The 22,477-nt window shown below is 40.9% G+C and overlaps 1 protein-coding gene across 1 annotated transcript in view; it reads left to right on the top strand.

Annotated features, from left to right (window-relative positions):
- TUBGCP6 (tubulin gamma complex associated protein 6) overlaps positions 1 to 22,477 on the top strand; it is a 1,304,734-nt gene that overhangs the window by 64,408 nt on the left and 1,217,849 nt on the right. The window contains exon 3 of the mRNA XM_044088793.1: positions 6,298 to 6,508. Coding sequence (XP_043944728.1) covers positions 6,298 to 6,508 — 211 coding nt within the window. The remainder of the gene's footprint in view (positions 1 to 6,297; positions 6,509 to 22,477) is intronic.

Raw genomic sequence — 22,477 nt, 5'->3', positions numbered from 1 at the left:
TGCCCAACATAACATCCAGCCAGTATACCAAAGCCTTTAGATCTTGTATATGCCATATGTCACACACATGCTCCCCATTCAGTATGTTTGACATAAAAGTGATGTGTGGACAGTTACACTTTGCCACTAGTCTGAACACCATCATTCCTGCATCTTAGGCCCCCAAAGAAGCTTATTCCTCCTCCTTGGGACCTGAATGTCCTTTTCTGCGCTGAATACCTAACCATCAGATAAGTGCCCCCTTGGTGTTTCTTTTCTTTTTTTCTTTTGGTCTTGTTCTCTTTTTGTTACCTGGAGTTCATTTCATCCAAGAAGCAAAAATGTCAGTGTGGAAGGCAGATTCCCCATAATAATCGTCATGAACAGTGTTTTTTTTTTTTGTTTGGGTGCTTCCCATGACCATGCATCCTGCAGCATTTGGAAGGCATTTGTGCCTGATACTCTTAGAAGCTGGTTGTCTTCTCTGGCCATCTATCTAGACAACGAGAGGCTTAAACCGTTAGACTAGTGTAGCATGGCAGAATCAATCAATCCAGAGGTACCATCAAGTAAGAAGGCGAAGAAGTCTGCTGGATTCTTTGGCTGTCCAGCCTCCACTAAACATTTAGACCTCCATTTAGACTCCTTAGACCTCCAGCTATATAAACAGATCTGCAATCAAGTAAAACATCTAGTTATTAAAGATAAAAAACACTACTACCTTTGTCACCAAAACAACTGTAACCAAAACCCAAATAATTTTGCAACTCTGTCTCTACTCTTTTAAACCCTGGCACCAAGAGCAGCCCATGCCCAAATCCTGACACAACTCCAACAGAAATAGCCTCACTTTTCAATTCCTACTTTATAGAGACTATATCCAAACTTGCTACGATTTTTCATCAAACTAGCCACAATAACAACCCAATACGAACTCAGCACTCCTCAACAAACTCTTCTTCACAGCCTTTTTCTTTCTCTCCTACTCCTACCGCTACCATAACTAAACTTCTGCTAAAGCTCCAACCTGGTAGCACTGCCCAGACAACTTATCCCCTGAATATCTACAAATTTCAACTAGAATTATTAGTTATCCCATTAGTATTCTCATAAACAGATTTATCCTAGAATCATATGTACCCTCCGTCTGGGAAAAAGCCTACATCTTCCCCCTACACAAAGGCGGCAACAATAGCGACATCTCGAATTTCTGTCCTATAGCCATACTATCTCCCATCTCCAAAATAATGAAAAAATGTATTTAAACCCAACTTATGAATTATCTAATCCAAAACCAACTCCTTTCCACTACTCAACATGATTTTTGGCCTGGACACAGCACTACACATTCTGTCCTTGAGCACTGTTAATCATGATATGATGTAATGAAGGCAAACTTGTGTCTGCACTCTTCCTCGGTCTCTCAAAGGCCTTTGATACCATCTCCCATTCTCTCCTCCTTTCAAAGCTCTCACACCTGGGCATGTCCACTCCTGTCCTTGACTGGCTTACCAACAATCTTACAGACAACATTCTGCCAAATGGCTACACCCCCTCTTGCCTTTCCTCTCTACTTGTACTGGAGTTTCCCAAGGGTCCATCTCAGGGCCTCTTCTTTTCAGCATTGTCAATGACTTTCACTCGGCTCTCTCTCATGGTTCTGTAGTTCAATATACAGATGATGCTACAATCATCTGCTCCACCACCTCAGAATCAGAAGTTCTGGCTAAGACCCAAAACCCTTTCTCCACAACCAAAATCGGGATGACCAACAGTCAAGCTTGCCCTTAACCCTAATAAAACCAAGCTCCTGCTCTTCACCCCCCATAAAACCACCACTATTAACAAATCTGAATTTATATTCAATTCTTTTAACAAAACTGCCATAGAGGTAATTCCCTATACCAAGCTACTTGGCGTTACCATAGATGAAAACTTAATATTTGACCAGCACGTCCACAACAACATTAAAAAAACTCACCAAAAACTTGGCACCCTTTATAGACATAAACACTTACTGCACTAGAAAAACTTTTGCATCAACATTTCTTCTACCTTCTCTCCTATGTTATTCCCATTCTAAAAAAACTGCAGCCCATAGACACCTGCTATAACAAAATTGCCAAGTTTGTAACTAATGCAAAATATTCATCCCATAATTGCTGTTCACTACAATCCCTGAACTGGTTAGAACACCCACAACATCTCACATACATACAACTATCTACAGCACACAATATTATCTATAAACCTCTTGAATGCACAACTCTTGCTTCCCTTTTGACTCCTTATCAACCTAATAGGCATCTCGTATCTGAAAATCAATCTCTTATCCAAGTAAAAAGACCAAAACTCCTTGCTGGTCAAAATCTCTACTCTTTTTTTTACTGTAGCTAAACTCTGGAACGCACTTCTACCCGATCTCCGGACCATTAGTAGTTCCTCCTTATTCAGAAAGTGTCTACACTAATATCTTTCTGCTCGGTGGTTTTCCTCACACACAGTCTCCCAACACTGTATAACCTGATTACCAGATTGACCCCATCAGTCCCTCCTCACGCACCGTCTCCCATCGCTCTGCAACCTGATTACCAGATTGACCCCATCAGTCCCTCCTCACGCACCGTCTCCCACCCCTCTATAATCAGATTGACCCCATCAGTCCCTCCTCACGCACCGTCTCCCACCCCTCTATAACTAGATTACCAGATTGACCCCATCAGTCCCTCCTCACGCACCGTCTCCCACCCCTCTGTAACCAGATTGGACCCCATCAGCCCCTCCTCACGCACCGCCTCCCAGCGCTCTATAACCTGATTACCAGGTTGACCCCATTAATCCCTACTCATGCACCATCTCCCACCCCTCTATAACCAGATTGACCCCCATCAATCCCCCCTCATGCACCATCTCCAACCCCTCTATAACCAGATTGACCCCATCAGTCCCTCCTCACGCACCATCTCCCACCCTTCTATAACCAGATTGACCCCATCAGTTCCTCCTCACGCACTGCATCCCACCCCTCTGTAACCAGATTGACCCCATCAGTCCCTCCTCACGCACTGTCTCCCACCCTTCTGTAACCAGATTGACCCCATCAGTCCCTGTACACTTCTCATTATTGTCCCAACCTAAATGTCACCCATGAAAAGCACCTCCTAGCTCATTTTATCTTCACCTTGTATAAGAATATTTGTAAAACTATATTTGCATAGTTTGTATGTCTTGTCTGTTCAACTATTTATTTTATTTTACATTTGTTGACCGGCCTGGTCCAACTGGATATATGTCCATTTTCAGTGGAGGCCCGGGGAGAAAAGCTCCACACTTCAGAGTAGTATTTACAAAACACAGGTACATTACAAAGTTTTGGCTATCATAACAGTTCATTGCCTTTTTTCATATGAGTAAAAAAAGAGTCCTATTATATGACAGCTATGATGTAGATACAAAGATGTGTAAAAATATGTAAACAAAAAGCACACTATTAAACAGTAAAGTCACACACAAAAATATGTAAACAAAAAGCACACTAAACAGTAAAGTCACACACAAAAATGTGTAAAATATGTAAACAAAAAGCACACTATTAAACAGTAAAGTCACACACAAAAATGTGTCAACAAAAAGCACACTATTAAACAGTAAAATCACACACACAAATATGTAAACAAAAAGCACACTATTAAACAGTAAAGTCACACACAAAAATGTGTAAGCAAAAAGCACACTATTAAACAGTAAAGTCACACACAAAAATATGTAAACAAAAAGCACACTAAACAGTAAAGTCACACACAAAAATGTGTAAGCAAAAAGCACACTATTAAACAGTAAAGTCACACACAAAAATGTGTAAACAGAAAGCACACTATTAAACAGTAAAGTCACACACAGCACACTAAACAGTAAAGTCACACACAAAAATGTGTAAGCAAAAAGCACACTATTAAACAGTAAAGTCACACACAAAAATGTGTAAACAGAAAGCACACTATTAAACAGTAAAGTCATACGCACATTATTGTTAGTAAAGGATTAACTAGCTCATGCTGGTATGAAGATTAGTGTCAGGAGACAAGTGTGGTAGTTAGTCTGGGTTAGCACAGGGGCATAACCAGTGTGATTTAAGGTATGCTTAAGTTTGGTTTTAAATAGGGGAGCTGAGGATAGGGAGGTTAGGTGATTGGGGAGGGTGTTCCAGGTTTTACCCCCTGCGTTAAAGAACACGGAGTTGCTGGTCAGATTGTTGGTTTCATTTATTTGAACTAGTAGTTTATTTGATGAACGCAGGGTCTTTAGGTTACTGTAGGGGGTGATTAGGTTAGTGAGTATTATTGTAGGGGGTGATTAGGTTAGTGAGTATGGGAGTATTTGAAGGTTGATACAGTATCTTATGGGCCACTATTAGTTGGTTCAGTAGAATTAGATTTGACAACTCTAACCAGCCTAGTTGATTAAGATTTTTGCAGTGATGGGTTCTGTAAGTTGACCCAGTTGCAAATCTGGCAATATTATTGTAGGCGATAGCAAGCTTGTTCATATTGCTTTTACATAGTTTAGTATAGTTAGGTGATGCGTATAGAAGGGTTGAGATTAAGTGGGTACGGGCAATAGTGGTTCTGGCTAGTGGGGTCAGAAAGGGTTTGATCCTATAGAGGGAACCTAGTTTTTTGTTTACTGTTTTTATAGTGTTGTTAATATGGGACTCAAAGGTAAGGTTATTGTCAGTTAGTACCCCAAGTAGTTTTATGGTAGAATCAGGAGATATGATAGTACCATTAGTAGATGTAACATTGAAGTTCAGTGGGGAGGCTCTGCAGGTGTGAGTGAATAATAGCATTTTTGTTTTCTGGGCTCAGGATGAGACATCGGTGAAGGAGCCATTTCTCTACTGTGCTAAACATGTTTTGGGTTAGGGACTGTAGTTGTGATGGTGAAGTGGCTGAGCATATTAATGTGGAATCATCTGCATATTGGATACAGGTAGCTTGAGGTATTCCAAGAGTGTAGGTCGTTTGTAAAGATAGACAAGAGGAGTAGATCGAGTATGGAGCCTTGAGGGACACCGAGGGTAATTGGGAGGTGGGACGACAGGGTATTCTGCCATAGTACGGATTTTCTTTTTTCCTGTTTACTGTGCCATAAAGAATAAAAACAATGTTTTCATAACTTTAGCCACATAATTGTATAACATTCCAAGTGAGTTTTATGTTTTAACTCTTTGTAAATCCTTGTTTAACTAATGTCTATTATATTGTACTTTATTTGTGGAGCTTTTCTCCCCAGGCCTCCACTGAAAATGGGCTTATTTCAGCCCAGTGGACTTTCCTGGTCAACAAAAGCAAATAAATAAAATCAATACATTTCTTTAGAAGCAGGTGATAGCTATGTAGGCCATCTGGTGTCTGTTGGATTCCTATGCCGAGACCCTCTCATAGGCCACCATGGATCCTTCCTTTTGCACGTCCTCTAAAGCTTTGCATGTGTCTACTCCAGACAGTGAGGGGGAACTGAAGTTGATTATTTTGGAGGACCCTAGAGGGATTCTGCAGATTCTGGTCAGGGAAGAGGTTCCGAGTACTGTCATTGAATCCCATCAGGGTTCGGAACCTCTTGGTGTTTTGTTTGTTAGGGTTAACTTCCCTGCCAAGAAAAAAACAGATGGCTAAGCATTCTTCTGTACATACACCAAGGATTCTCAAAGGGAATTGCAGGAGTTTACTCAGGGCCTGTTTAATGTCTTAATGACCCTGAAGCCAAGTTTTCTGTGTCTTCTTTTCTGTGGACGTCGACTCATTTGAAATGGTCTAGGGATTCTGATTCCACAGATGAGAATTCAGAGACTGATGATAAGATCATAGGAGGTTACTATGCTATTAACCCGGAGGTCATTTCAAGCCTAACCATTTCATCCAAATGTATTACCATAGATATTCTAGTCACTCCCCAGGATTATATTTAGTAATGACTGCCCATGTCCAGGAGGGTTGTGGGTGCTAGCCACAGCAAGAATTTACTGGGAATAATGCTTACAGCTCTCCTGTACAAAAGCCCTTGTTTTACTGTTCCCAGATGCCTTTGCCTTGTGTTCATGTGCTTTTTAGCTAGAAATGCAGAGACAAAATTTTACTCAAGAAGAATGACAAAACTTTGTCCACAGGATTAAAAAAAAAGCAACATTGGTTATCATTTTTATAACATGCGTTGTAGTATAAAGCACCCGTGTATATATAACAGCTATAATAAGGTGCTTTCTCGTGTTACAGTAGTTTCATGCGTTAGCAATGTTTTTCTAAAATGTATCTTTTACAGTCCTCCAGGAAGGAAACAGGAGCCTTACCTTACTGAAGGTGGGAGAGAAGCTTTTGACAAATTCTTGAGATTTCGAGAAGGGGAGTTGCACATACTTAATGGCACCTTATTTCCTCTTCCTGGCTTGGTGCTGCTTACAGAATCTGATCTTGTTAAAGATGTTTTAAATGTCCTTATCGGTGTAGTGTCCACTACCTTCTCACTTGATCAGGTAAGATACTGCATGGTGAAATTGTGTGGTTTTCTTGATGTCCATGTTTAGTAATTAAGTTACTGCCATTTATCTGTGTCTGATCACATTCGGTGCTGTCGACTGTGAAGTTGTTGTATCCTGTCCACTGTCACGCTGTTGGCTGTCTACTGTGAAGTTGTTGTATCCTGTCCACTGTCACGCTGTTGGCTGTGGCATGGTATTGATGAATTCCCTTTACTAGTGATTATGTGACTGTAGATTTGGTATATATAAAGTGAAGGGTGCAAGGGGAAGGGTGAGGCCTCATGCTGGGGTGTAAATTATGTGTTTTGTATCACTGAGTGATCAGTTTGTTTCACAATTTCTTTTTGTGTTCAACAATCTTTTTGTACAGTAAAATACCACTGTTCATGCAAGTTTCTGAATTCTGTTTTGAGTTTTCGTGATTGTTGCATGCAAGCAAATTGGGAAACAGTTTGTAGTAAAGACTAAAGGTACTTTTGGAATGTTGGGAAACCGTTTGTAGTAAAGACTAAAGGTACTTTTGGAATGTTGGGAAACAGTTTGTAGTAAAGACTAAAGGTACTTTTGGAATGTTGGGAAACAGTTTGTAGTAAAGACTAAAGGTACTTTTGGAATGTTGGGAAACAGTTTGTAGTAAAGACTAAAGGTACTTTTGGAATGTTGGGAAACCGTTTGTAGTAAAGACTAAAGGTACTTTTGGAATGTTGGGAAACCGTTTGTAGTAAAGACTAAAGGTACTTTTGGAATGTTGGGAAACCGTTTGTAGTAAAGACTAAAGGTACTTTTGGAATGTTGGGAAACGGTTTGTAGTAAAGACTAAAGGTACTTTTGGAATGTTGGGAAACGGTTTGTAGTAAAGACTAAAGGTACTTTTGGAATGTTGGGAAACCGTTTGTAGTAAAGACTAAAGGTACTTTTGGAATGTTGGGAAACCGTTTGTAGTAAAGACTAAAGGTACTTTTGGAATGTTGGGAAACAGTTTGTAGTAAAGACTAAAGGTACTTTTGGAATGTTGGGAAACGGTTTGTAGTAAAGACTAAAGGTACTTTTGGAATGTTGGGAAACGGTTTGTAGTAAAGACTAAAGGTATTTTTGGAATGTTGGGAAACAGTTTGTAGTAAAGACTAAAGGTACTTTTGGAATGCTTTTTCTGAAGGGTGACCATTCACTTGTTTGGCAGTGTCAGTCAGTGCATTTGCAATGTAATCGATGACCTTCATGGTTCTCCTATGTTGTCATGATGCCTGCAACCATATACGCTTACTATATACTTGTGTATGTTTGTGCGCGCACACGCAGCTACAAAAAGATTATGTACTTGATACTGCATTACTGATGTTTTTATGTGGCTTCTGCTGTAATTAATTTAAAAGGTTTTAATTTTCTTATCAGTACTTTTGAAGATGGTTACTTCAGCTTTAGCTGTATGATCTTGGACTTCCTTAGGATATTCTATTCTAGTAGCTTGCTACGATTTAGTGATTTTCTTAGCAGAACTGCCTTTAGAGTTATCTGCTAACCCCGTCTTATTTGTGATGCAGTTGTATAAAGTTGATTATTGGTCTTCAGTGGCACCCTTTTGTTGTTCTGGTTCTCGCCTTCAGAATGTTTGAAGCTTTTATCTGCATTTTCACCAACATAGGTGTTGAGGAAAAAATAAAAAACAGAGAAACTGGTAGTCTTAAAACTTCATTGATGAGCTCAGTCACAATAATTTCCAAAAATCATGAAACCCAGGTAGTGTTCCAAAGCAACAAGCTTGCCACTATACTTTACTGTCGGTATTTGTGAAAGAACACCGCATTGCTTGATGATGATTTGGTTTTTAGTTTGTGAACAGCGGTAGGGAATTTAGACCGCATTGCCCGACTGGGAACTGGTTTATTTTCTGTGGGCTGGTTCTCGCGCCCTACCCACTCCATAAATTCTTGCATTTGGATTCAATCCTTGGCGACAAGCACCCAATTAAAGTATATTTGTAACCCAATACCTCTCGGAAGTGTGTGAAGTTAGTAGCGTGTTTTATCTCAGCTACTCCACATGTGCTTAATGTATTTCTTCCTATCCAAGTATCGAAGACATTAGCGTGCTCCTTCGCAGTTGCCTTACTAAGCTTCTGAGCACTACCTTAGTATGAATGCTTACCTTTCATGCTTCGTTGTCTTTATCTAGAACATTAAAGCAACCCCTTTTAAACCTCCTCTGCTCAGCTGTAAGCTAATACTGCATTGTTTAGTTCATGGTAAACTATTTTACATATTGGTCTGCTCTGGTTAATTTAGCATTGTATGTTTGCTCAGTTTATAGCTACTGCGTGCTAACTTGTTGATTTCACTGTTTCTATTTTTGGAGACTTCCATTGTCCAGTCCTGTATGCCATGAAATGCTTAGCTAAACTTGTTTGTTAGTACATAGAGACATGAAGTTTTGGAACTAGATGGTGGGAATAGGATTTGATAACAAGCTAGTTTTTGTATGCTGCTGCCTGTTTCTTTTTTCTCCTCTAGGAATTGAGCCTGGTTTTGTATATCTTCCTAGAAGGGTGATTACTGTATTCATGATAGTGTTATTAAGGTTTTGTTCTGCCCTATATTTTAAATCTTTACCTTCTCCCCTCTTTTTCCTAGCTATATTCACCTCCTGACCACTACTAGGTCCGGAATCTAATAACCCAACTAAGACTGCTGCCTCCTATACCTCTGTGAGGACCTACGCCATCCCTCTATTGGGAGCTCTCTCCTGGAAAGATAGAAGAAAGTATGTCCTACAATTCCTGCAATTTGCAAATAACTGTTGTTAGCCTTTAACTGTACAACCCGAAGCCAGGTCAGCCAGCAGCCACACATTGATTCTCCCAACCAACTAACCATAGGTCTCCATTAGTATCCCCAGCAACCTTGCCTCTTACTGTATGCAGTAAGCCCTGTAAGCAGCCACGGTTCCAGTACCTGCTGTTGCCTTTAGGTGGCGCCCTTCTCTTTAGATATTCCCCTTCAGAAGAAATTCCTCCCCAGTAATGTCTCTCTATCTTACCCTCTGGTAGTCCCTTTCACCCCTTCACCTTTATCTACTTTCCCTACTATTTCTAGCATCTGCTCACTCCTAACTTTTCCTTCTAACCTTCACATATCCCTTGGTTAACTCACCTGTATGATCTGCTCTTCACTGATTGCTTTCACCTGAAACTGCTTGTTTCTGCCCCGCTTTGCTCCCCTCCCTACCCCCTTATCCCACCCACCCCACGCACCCTCACCCTTATACCTCACTTACCACTCCCCCTAAGCAATCCCACCTATCCATAACAGCGACCTCATTTATAAAACTCCCACTAATTACTACCATTCCTTTTCCTTCTCATCCCACCCTCCATCCTACTCCTAGGCTAATACAGTGGCTCTTCCCATCTAGTTTCTCTAACTTAGTGGGGGAATTATGAGTTTTTTTAATGGTTTTTAAAAAAAAACAATCCTTTGGGCCACTATTACAGAGAATTGATTTCAATCTTAAACCCCCCTATTTTAAATTTTTTAAAAATTTTAATTTTACCCTTAAAACTCTTATTACAACAACTTTTCTAATTTTTACAAAGTTTAAATTAAATTTTATTTTAAAAAAAAAAAAAAAAAAAAAAAAAGAAAAAAAAAAAAAAAAAAAAAAAAAAAAAAAAAAAAAAAAAAAAAAAAAAAAAAAAAAAAAAAAAAAAAAAAAAAAAAAAAAAAAAAAAAAAAAAAAAAAAAAAAAAAAAAAAAAAAAAAAAAAAAAAAAAAAAAAAAAAAAAAAAAAAAAAAAAAAAAAAAAAAAAAAAAAAAAAAAAAAAAAAAAAAAAAAAAAAAAAAAAAAAAAAAAAAAAAAAAAAAAAAAAAAAAAAAAAAAAAAAAAAAAAAAAAAAAAAAAAAAAAAAAAAAAAAAAAAAAAAAAAAAAAAAAAAAAAAAAAAAAAAAAAAAAAAAAAAAAAAAAAAAAAAAAAAAAAAAAAAAAAAAAAAAAAAAAAAAAAAAAAAAAAAAAAAAAAAAAAAAAAAAAAAAAAAAAAAAAAAAAAAAAAAAAAAAAAAAAAAAAAAAAAAAAAAAAAAAAAAAAAAAAAAAAAAACCCCCCCCCCCCCCCCCCCCCCCCCCCCCCCCCCCCCCCCCCCCCCCCCCCCCCCCCCCCCCCCCCCCCCCCCCCCCCCCCCCCCCCCCCCCCCCCCCCCCCCCCCCCCCCCCACCCCCCCCCCCCCCCCCCCCCCCGCCCCCCCCCCCCCCCCCCCCCCCCCCCCCCCCCCCCCCCCCCCCCCCCCCCCCCCCCCCCCGCCCCCCCCCGCCCCCCCCCCCCCCCCCCCCCCCCCCCCCCCCCCCCCCCCCCCCCCCCCCCCCCCCCCCGCCCCCCCCCCCCCCCCCCCCCCCCCCCCCCCCCCCCCCCCCCCCCCCCGCCCCCCCCCCCCCCCCCCCCCCCCTTGAGTAAAGATAAAACTTTTAATGTTAAAGTTTGTATAAAGACTAAAGGTACTTTTAGATGTTGGGAAACAGTTTGTAGTAAAGACTAAAGGTACTTTTGGAATGTTGGGAAACCGCTTGTAGTAAAGACTAAAGGTACTTTTGGAATGTTGGGAAACAGTTTGTAGTAAAGACTAAAGGTACTTTTGGAATGTTGGGAAACCGTTTGTAGTAAAGACTAAAGGTACTTTTGGAATGTTGGGAAACCGTTTGTAGTAAAGACTAAAGGTACTTTTGGAATGTTGGAAACCGTTTGTAGTAAAGACTAAAGGTACTTTTGGAATGTTGAAACCGTTTGTAGTAAAGACTAAAGGTACTTTTGGAATGTTGGGAAACAGTTTGTAGTAAAGACTAAAGGTACTTTTGGAATGTTGGGAAACCGTTTGTAGTAAAGACTAAAGGTACTTTTTGGAATGTTGGGAAACCGTTTGTAGTAAAGACTAAAGGTACTTTTGGAATGTTGGGAAACAGTTTGTAGTAAAGACTAAAGGTACTTTTGGAATGTTGGGAAACCGTTTGTAGTAAAGACTAAAGGTACTTTTGGAATGTTGGGAAACCGTTTGTAGTAAAGACTAAAGGTACTTTTGGAATGTTGGGAAACCGTTTGTAGTAAAGACTAAAGGTACTTTTGGAATGTTGGGAAACCGTTTGTAGTAAAGACTAAAGGTACTTTTGGAATGTTGGGAAACCGTTTGTAGTAAAGACTAAAGGTACTTTTGGAATGTTGGGAAACAGTTTGTAGTAAAGACTAAAGGTACTTTTGGAATGTTGGGAAACCGTTTGTAGTAAAGACTAAAGGTACTTTTGGAATGTTGGGAAACCGTTTGTAGTAAAGACTAAAGGTACTTTTGGAATGTTGGGAAACCGTACTTTTGGAATGCTTTTTCTGAAGGGTGACCATTCACTTGTTTGGCAGTGTTAGTCAGTGCATTTGCAATGTAATCGATGACCTTCATGGTTCTCCTATGTTGTCATGATGCCTGCAACCATATACGCTTACTATATACTTGTGTATGTTTGTGCGCGCACATGCAGCTACATACATAACATGCATGTACATATAAAAAAAGATTATGTACTTGATACTGCATTACTGATGTTTTTATGTGGCTTCTGCTGTAATTAATTTAAAAGGTTTTAATTTTCTTATCAGTACTTTTGAAGATGGTTACTTCAGCTTTAGCTGTATGATCTTGGACTTCCTTAGGATATTGTATTCTAGTAGCTTGCTACGATTTAGTGATTTTCTTAGCAGAACTGCCTTTAGAGTTATCTGCTAACCCCGTCTTATTTGTGATGCAGTTGTATAAAGTTGATTATTGGCCTTCAGTGGCACCCTTTTGTTGTTCTGGTTCTCGCCTTCAGAATGTTTGAAGCTTTTATCTGCATTTTCACCAACATAAGTGTTGAGGAAAAAATAAAAAACAGAGAAACTGGTAGTCTTAAAACTTCATTGATGAGCTCAGTCACAATAATTTCCAAAAATCATGAAACCCAGGTAGTGTTCCAAAGCAACAAGCTTTTGTCACAGACAAGCGATCCTCAGTAACAAAAAATCAGAAATACTTTATAATGCTAAACATAACTTTTATACACTTAGGTGTGGAAAATATACATATTGTTTAATTTTAAACCAACCTATTCTATGCAAACAATATAAACAGGGCTGTAAAAGTGCATTAGGAAGAGCAAATACCCACCCCCACACACTACTACTGATTAGATCAAACTTAATCCTAGTTAGGGAAAACACTACCTATCTATGTGCAACCTACATTCCAAAATCTGGTATTAAGAAAAGCATAACATACATATAAATAGATTGTCTTTTAACTAAAATCACTTTTGGCTAACTAAAGCCTTCATCAGGTCTGTGACAAGAGCTAACATCATATATCTAGGTAGATAAGTAAAAAGAGCTAACTAGATACAAGACAAGCACACACAGCTATCTAACCATAAACATTATCTAATTAGAACACTATGCATATATATATCTGTGTAATAATATCTAATAAGCATCCATCCATATGTATTAGTGTGTATAAAAACTTTATTTACAGTTCAGAAAAAAATGTCAATTTTCAGTTCAGAGGAAAAAAGGAAGCTTTAAGAGGAAAAAAGGAAGCTTTAAGGCTACTAGTTTTTCTGTTTTTTATTTTCATTTTCTTTCAGATAATTTTAGTTTTTAGTTTCCTAGCTATAAATAAAGAATCAATGACAAAGATCGCAGGAGAATGAGCGCGGACTCTTAAAGGTATAATCATGTACAGCTCAACTTCTACCTCAGAATGTGATTTGAGTATTAAGTTAAACATCGGATATCATAAGAAGTCCATCTTTCATGTACCTTACAGAGTTTATGCTGCAGGCATTAAGGCTGCTTGACAAATGAAATGTTCCTGTGCGGAGAGGCTGCTCTTTCCTGTCCGCATGCACCTGTAGACCATCTATCACCAGTTCTTTTCTACCACAAAAAACTTTGGCAGTGATTAAACCCCCCCACGCTGCCTGAGAGTTTTTCGCTGAACTTGCCGGTGTTGCGTTTGTTCATAACCATTTCCTTTTTTTTTGTCCATGTGACCTTTTTCCGTGGAGGAAAATAAACTGTGCGTTCTCTTTCTCCATCATCATCTTCTACCTTTTTTTCAGAAAGCAGTATGCATTACACAAAAAGAGAAGGTAATTTTTCTGTCAAAAATAAAATTGCACTTAATTTTTTTAAGGGTCAAGTCTTAGGATAGATGTAGATCTTCCAAATCATACTGATCGTGCCTGCAGTTCTCCTGTAAGACTGGTTCACCAAGGTCCTCTTTACTCAGAGGAGCAGTCTGTATCATTAGTCAAGTTTTCTGTCATAGTTGTGGAATATTCATCTGATGATTTAGCTGGAATTCAGGTTTCTCAGTCTCTCTTTTTCATTACCTCTTCTTTCACTGCCTATTCAATGTTATTTCTTAGTCTACCTCACACTAATTACAACCTATTAGCAGCTGCTGTTAAAGTTATGAAGTTAGGACTCCTTGCAGAGCCCACTACACTAGTGTGCATGGTTTTGGGGTGCCAGCAGTCAACTGCTGTTTTTCTTTGTAGTTGGCAGACTAAGTTCTGGTGCCCCTGGTTGGAGATTCCTAGGTGTCCTTATCTTCTGACCCTTTTCATCCTCCAATCAGTGACATTGGAATGGGTGTCCAGTTCTGCTGGCATCACCTTACATAGCACAGACCTTCCTGATATGTATCCAGCTGGTGTTGGCATATCCTGTGTTAATCAGATGGCCAGTGGATGAACCATCATTGGTTTGTCTGTCCCTCACACCATCAGTGTAACATATTTCAGGGGTACTGACATCTTTCTTTGTCTCACAGGAGGTTTCCATCCTGTTACGAATGTCTCCTTGGGTCTTCTAGTCTTACTCTTTCACTGGATTAATGTGTTCTCACCAATCATTCTTCCCGGCTGTACTTCCTACATCCTTCAGATTCTGTCTTGCTGGACCCCAGTACATCCTGTACACTGTGATGCAGTCCTTAAAGAAGACATTAATCCCCCCCTTCTCCAAACAACTAGCCTAAAATATGCATATAAGGCACACTACTTGTAGACTGTATCACATTCTCCTGTAAGAATTGTAATGACGAAGACACTTCGTCACCCTATCCTTTTGCTTTCCCCCTCTCCCTATCCCTTTGTTTTTTCCCTCTCCCTATCCCTTTGTTTTTCCCGCTCCCTTTCCTTTTGTTTTTTCCCCTCTCCCTATCCTTTTGCTTTTCCCCACTCCCTATCCTTTTGTTTTTTTCCCACTCCCTATCCTTTTGTTTTTCCCACTCTCCCTATCCTTTTGTTTTTTCCCACTCCCTATCCTTTTTTCCCCCTCTCCCTATTCTTTTGTTTTTTTTCCCTCTCCCTATCCTTTTGTTTTTTTCCCACTCCCTATATTTTTGTTTTCCCTCTCCCTATCCTTTTGTTTTTCCCCCCTCCCTATCCTTTTGTTTTTCCCTCTCCCTATCCTTTTGTTTTTTTCCCTCGCCCTAACCTTTTATTTTTCCCCGCTTCCTTTCCTTTAGTTTTTTCCCTCTCCTTTTGTTTTTTCCCCTTCCCTATCCTTTTGTTTTTTTCCCTCTCCCTATCCTTTTTTTCCCACTCCCTATCCTTTTGTTTTTTTCCCCACTCCCTATCCTTTTGTTTTTTCCCCACTCCCTATCCTTTTATTTTTTCCCTCTCCCTATCCTTTTTTTTCCCACACCCTATCCTTTTGTTTTTTCCCCACTCCCTATCCTTTTATTTTTTCCCTCTCCCTATCCTTTTGTTTTTCCCTCTCCCTATCCTTTTGTTTTTTTTCCCTCTCCCTATCCTTTTGTTTTCCCTCTCCCTATCCTTTTGTTTTTTTTCCCTCTCCCTATCCTTTTGTTTTCCCTCTCCCTATCCTTTTTTTCCCCACTCCCTATCCTTTTGTTTTTTCCCCACTCCCTATCCTTTTGTTTTTTTCCTCTCCCTATCCTTTTATTTTTTCCCTCTCCCTATCCTTTTGTTTTTTTTCCCTCTCCCTATCCTTTTTTTCCCCAGTCCCTATCCTTTTGTTTTTCCCCTCTCCCTATCCTTTTGTCAACCTGTAGTACTGGGAATTTTTGCAGGTAATACAGAAAAATGTAGTTGCCCTACTGAGCCTTTGCCTTCACATAGTGAATACTGCAGGAGGCTTGGTTGTCTTGTGAATCCTCCTGGCTGTTTCTTCTTATTAGCAGACATTTTAAATGATGTTATAGTAATTACATGGAAGGACTGTTAAACAGCAGTTCCTGTTTCATAGAAGATGGACTGCACGTTTTACCCCTCCCCCCATTCTTGGTGTAGGTGTAGACCCCTAGACCCAATCTGACCATTTACATTGCAGTCCTGAGGAAGGGTTCTGCCCCACAGAGCCAACCTGTCCACACACCTCCCGTAAGCCTCCATAAGGATACATGGTATTGAAAAGGTTCAAGAAGTGAGTTAGGCATTCTTCACTCATACCCTTAGGACATTCAGTTGCCTTATGCATATGCTGTATTTCACTTGGGATATGGCAGATAAACTGTATTGATTCCTTGATCAGTAATTGTTTAGTAAACCTCCAGACACTGAACCCAACCCAGTTTGGTTTCATCGAGGGCAGGTCATGCCTACTCAACCTGGTGGACTTCTTTGAGAAGGTCACCAATGCAATGGATGAGGGCAAAATGGTTCACACTGCGTACCTTGACCTGGCCAAGGCATTTGACACAATACCTCACTCGGGCATTGCTGATAAACTCAAAAGTTTAGGTACAAATACATATGTCACCCAGTGGATAGCCAGCTGGTTCACAGACAGGACCCATGTAGTTAGAATTGGGGAATCCACCTCTACAAAGAGGCCAGTCACAAATGGAGTCCCTCAGGGATCAGTCTTGGACTGCTCCTTTTTGGCATTTACTTCTCTGAAGTCAAGGCCAATGTTACTGGTCTCTGACTAAATTTGCAGATGACTGCAAATTAGGAGCTGTCATTGAATCCCACACTGACACAAATGTTCTCCAGGAAGGGCCGACTCAGACAAACAATTGGTGTCAGAGCCATGGACAAAAACTAAATGCCAGAAAGTGCATAATAGTATTCTTTGGGAAGTCATCCACCCCTGGTAGCTATCGTATTGACAACACACCCCTTAGAGTTGACCCAGTAGTCAGGGACTTGGGGACCACATAGACAGTAATCTAGAGTTTGACCATCATGAGTCTACAGTAGTGAGGAAATCAATTCTATTCTATGCTGCGCAACTTACAGTGGATATAAGTGCACACACCCCTGTTAAAATGCCAGGTTTTTGTGATATAAAAAAATGAGACCACAATAAATCATTTCAAAACTGTTCCCACCTTTAATGTGACCTTTAACTTGTACAATTCAGTTGAAAAACAAATCTGTTAGGGGAAAAATATAAAAAATAAAAAATGTACAATACGCTGGTTAAGTGTGCACACCCTTAAACTAATACCTTGTTGAAGCACTTTTGATTTAATTACAACATTCAGTCTTCTTGAGTAGGAGTCTATCAGCAAGGCACATCTTGACTTGGCAATATTTGCCCACTCTTTGCAAAAGTGCTCCAAATCTGTTGGATTGCGAGGGCATCACTTGTGCACAGCCCTCTTCAGGTCACCCCACAGAATTTCTATTGGATTTAGGTCTGGGCTGTGGCTAGGCTATTCCAAAACTTTAATTTTCTTCTGGTGAAGCCATTCTTTTGTTGATTTGGATGTATGCTTGGGGTCATTGTCGTGTTGAAAGGTGAAATTCCTCTTCATCTTCAGCTTTCTAGCAGACGCCTGAAGGTTTTGGGCCAAAAGTGACTGGTGTGTGCAACTGTTCATAATTCCCTCCACCTTGACTAAAGCCCCGTTTCCAACTGAAGAAAAGCAACCCTAAAGCATGATACTGCCACCACCATGCTTCATGGCATCTAGGTCCAAGGAAGTCATTATTCCACTGTATTCAGCATTCATCATACCTATTATTGAGTACAGTGCCCCCTTTGGTATCTACCTAACCAGACATATCCAACAGTTAGAAAGTCCACAGAGGTTCCTTACTAAAAGAATACAGAGCATAAGTAATATGTCCTATGCAGACCGCCTCAAGGCCTTATCCCTGTATTCTTTCTCCTGCAGGCTGTTGAGGGGAGATTATGCCTGGCATACAGGGCATTGTCAAACCCCACTCTTTTGGAACTCCTGCATATCCACAACACAAACAGCACCATAATTACCCATTCTGAAGACATAAACCTTGCCAGTGATATAAATAGGACCTGTTGGAGAGACAGGTATGTATCCCAGAGACTATCCAGTCTCTGAAACAGGCTCCCCATCCATGTGAAGCAAAGTTCCTTCCTATCCCAAATCAAGTGCAACTTGGACAATTAGATCGTCAACAGGAAATTCATCTTGTCTCTGGACACAGGCAAGCTGTAAATGGTTCCTCTCCCAAGCCCCTGCTTTAAATGTTTCATCTACCAAACCCCTGCTTACACTGATCAAGGGTACCAGAACTTATCAGAAATTTGAGATGCATGGCTAGGCTTAAAAAGACCCTAGTGGTCATTAGCGTAGTAAACACCTATGAGTTGTGTAAAAGTTGCCCGATAGTTCCTTGATGGACCGTATCAAGGCTCAAACATCAGGTCATTAGCCTAGTAAACAGCTATGAGTTGTGTAAAAGTTGCGCAATTGTTCCTTGACTGAGAGTATCAAGGCTCAAACATCATGTTTCTCTTGCTTTAAATACTTTTTGGTGCACGAGGTGTATAATACAGAAAAAGAGGTGCCCTTACTGAGCAGTGTCACTGACCCAACAGGTAACACACTTGCCTATGGTGCATAAGGCTGTGGGTTCTATTCCCACACCAGGTAGATCGATTTCTGACACTGCAGTACAGTGTAAGGGGGTGCTGCACCCCTGAGTGTGCCGGACTTTGGATGAGATGTTAAACCGAGGCAACATCTGCCCATGGCACCTGTCGAAAAGAGTACGGGATGTCCCTTTAAGCCCTGGCCAAATTTTGTGTAGTGGTATAAATAATACCTCGGGTCTGTCCTGAAGAGAGGCTGCTGATGTAGTGGAACTAACCCAGTCAAGAAAGGATAAATGCAATCAATCAATCAATAAATAATGCTGTGGAAAAGGCTTTCGGGCAGCAAATTTCACACTGATACCTACTTGCAGTCCTGACTGGGACTGACTTGTTTATCCAAGTGACCTTTTTTGATTCACTCTTCAGAACACCCTTCCTGTTTTGGCCAACAGGTGTAGAGCATCTTAAGGCATGTGAAAGAGACGTGTCCAACCCTGATGACTTTGGGCGTTCACTTTCATCCCCCACAGATTGTTTTTGTTCGACTGCAGAGGAGCCAGAGTCGTATTTAGTTCAGCTGCACCCCTCAACCCCAATAACAGGAGAAACTTGGGACTAGCCAGTCATCATTGGGTTAACAGCCATCAAGACCGATGACTGGCTGTGCAAGGCTATAACTCCTTAAACATGTTTAGACCAGCTACTGCACAGGAGGAGAAAAAGGGTGGAGGTGTATCAGTCTCCATCCAGAAGAAGCTGGCATCAAGGCTGGTAAAGTAGCATGATGCCTATCAGTCTCCATGTACTGGCCAGCTATTGAACTTCCTCTATAAAATGTCACAATGCTTATCTACAGGAGCTAAAATCACTCTGTATTAAACCCAGTATCATTTTCCTAGGGGATCTAAACTATCCAACTGTAGACTGGGAAACCTAAACCACTTGTACTGGACAAGCACAGAAATGACTGGACTTTATCAATACAAATATCCTGGAACAATTAAGTCACAGTACCCACTAAGGGTAGTAACATCTTGGCTCATGTCCTTACTAATATGGGAGCATCTTTCACCATCCCTTGAGTATCTTCATCAATTGTTAGCTCTGACCATAAAGAAGTCTCCTCTGAAATAAAACTGAAACCAGATATTCCTTCCACTGAAGGGTACCTTTAGAAATTTCTTTAAGACACTCTACCTACTCCTAAATGATGCGATGGCAAGTTTCAAATTCCCACCAAACCCAGTTAACTCCAGTGAATACACCAGAAATGTACACCACCACACAATACCAGCATGTAAACAGCTGCATAGATGCAGCTGTACCCTGTCAGAACAAGTGCAGGGAAAACCCCAGAAACAAACCCACACATTGCAATCATATCATCAACAAGCTTTATAATAAAAGGAAAATAATTTTGACAAAAAAATAAGACGAGTAATTCCAAGAATGTTGAAACCTTGTCTCTGAAATAACTCAGGAGGTTAATTAAATCCAACAACAACAAGTATGAGGCTAAAATAGCTACCCAAGTCAAAGAAAATGACAAGACATTTTTTTAATTATGTTTGTAATCTGAAAAGGCCAATACAACAGTGTGGGGAGCTGATTGTGAATGATGTTACTTAGTGAGGCTGAAGTTGTAGCGAACCTACTAGATAAGTTTAGCTCTAACTTTAACTCCTCTCCCCTCTATCTGTCCCTCAGGATATACCTGAAACTGTCTCGCCTCCAGCTATCACACAAGACCAAGTCCTAAAAGTGCTTGCAAAAGATAAACATACAACATCCATGTGTTCTGTCAGTATCCCTGTATGCATTTTAAATAGCATGAAGCACGAATTAACCACACCCCTAACAACACTGTTCAGTCTCAGCCACACCCCCTAACAACACTGTTCAGTCTCAGCCACACTCCCTAACAACACTGTTCAGTCTCAGCCACACCCCTACCAGCACTGTTCAGTCTCACCCTCTCATACAGGTTTTGTACCAAGGGAAATGGAGAACAGCTACAAACATTCCCCTGCATAAGATAGTCTTCCATAGAGCCACACAATTACATACCTACATGACCATGAGTAGCATCCTGCCATCACCAAGAATGATACCACGGTATAAATAAAAAATTATCAATTTCAACAATTGGCTAAGTTTCTGGTGTCATTCAAAGGGGATTCAGTGTCTGTCAGGCTGGGATGACATGCCCGACAAGCCACGCTGCTTCGCTAGAGACTGCTTGCACCTGTCACCCTTAGGCTTTCGAATACTGGCCTAGGCTGTTGCCACCCCCATAGTGCCCTTTTTAGGCAAGGCTCAAAAGACAAACCAACCGCCGTAAATAGCACAAGTAACAAAAAACTGAGGGTAATGCTGCTCAGTGCCAAAAGTCTAAACCTCAAAATGCACACGCTCGAGGCACTCCTCAGTATGGAGAAAATTGATATATGTGCAGTAACAGAAACCTGGTTTAAGGCTTCAGAGAGCACCCCAGCACTACCAGGCTACAACTCGTACCATACATTTTGGCCACAAAACCCGGACCGAAATACAGAACGCGGGGGTATATCCATATTCATCAAGGATACCCACACCTCCAGGTTAGTGGCACAGCACGATGCGTCAGAGATCATCCACGTGCAACTAACAATGGGCAAAACTGCAATTCAAATTGTAGCTTGCTACAGATCACCCACCATGTCCCAGGACCCCCATTCCACATTTCTGGAAACACTGGGAAACATAAACGTCCTACCAAACACCCTGATATTGGGTGATTTCAATTACCCCAAACATTAACTAGGAGAACTACTGAAGTACTAACTCCATGCCCAACACTTCCTAGAATTTATAAAATCAAAATGCCATGGATCAACTGGTCAACACCCCCACCAGAGGTGATAACATATTGGACCTGGTCATCACTAACATAGGCAACCGGTGTTCCACACCAGAGGTCAACCCCCCGCTGGTTAGATCTCACCATAAACTAATCACTCTGGATATCCACATTCCGCCTCCTCCCCCAGTCAAAGAAACCACCGTGAAAAACTTTTCAAAAGCAAACTTCACGTTACGTAAGCCCGAGGTGGAACGTTTCAAGGCCCCCATACTAAAGGATAACGTTGTCCAAGCTGCAAAATCCTTTATTAATGCATTCTACGGGCACCTACAATAATGCATGGATCATGCTATCCCAAGCAAAAGCAAGACTCACTCCTCCAAGAAAAGGAAACCAGTCAGGTGGACTCCTGCCATAAACAAGCTATACAATAGAAGGAGGAAACTAGTACAGAAAAGAGTAAAATCCCAAGAGGGGAAGACATCCCTGATCAGTATCAGCAAGAAACTACAATCCCTCATAAAATCACCCAAGGCGAGCTTCGAAAGAAAAATTGCCAAGGACTCCAAAGATAACCAAAAGGCATTCTTTAGCTATGTCAAGAATCAAAGTGGCAATGCTCAGATCTGCTTGGAGTTAGTACAGAATGGTACAAAATACACTGAACCGATCAATATTGCCAACATCCTGGCAGACAGTTTCATTGCAAACTTCACCCCCCCCCCCTCACCCCCAAAAGGGCCCATAACCATACCAGAAGAATGTAGAGCTCCTGAAATCAGACACTCAGGTTAAAACAGCCCTCTCCAAAGCCAAAAACACAGCATCAATGGGACTGGACGGTGTCCCAGGCTGCGTCCTACATGAGCTCAAAGACAAACTAACCCCTCACCTAAACACACTGTTCAAACTCAGCCTCTCCACAGGTTACATACCCATAGAGTGGTGCACAGCAATGGTTATTCCGCTCCACAAGGGTGGAGCCACAACAGACCCCAGGAACTATCACCCTATAAGCCTGACTGGCTTGGTCTGCAAGGCTGTGGAGCGCATCATCATGGAACTCATTAACAGAGACATTGGGAACCTCCAAACACTGGGCCCTACCCAGTTCGGCTTTAAGGGCAGATCATGCCTCCTAAACTTGGTGGACTTTTTTGAGACAGCTACTAAGGGTATAGAAGAGGGAAAGGTGGTACACACAGCCTACCTAGACCTCGCAAAGGCTTTTGACACCATTCCCCATTCTGGTATTATGGACAAGCTCACCAGCCTGA

The sequence above is a fragment of the Protopterus annectens genome, chromosome 11.part0, assembly GCF_019279795.1.
Source record: "Protopterus annectens isolate FY-2018-M chromosome 11.part0, PAN1.0, whole genome shotgun sequence".
NCBI lineage: Eukaryota > Metazoa > Chordata > Ceratodontiformes > Protopteridae > Protopterus > Protopterus annectens.
The sequence above is the reverse complement of the archived record's forward strand: the minus strand, read 5'-3'. Positions and strand labels throughout refer to the sequence as shown.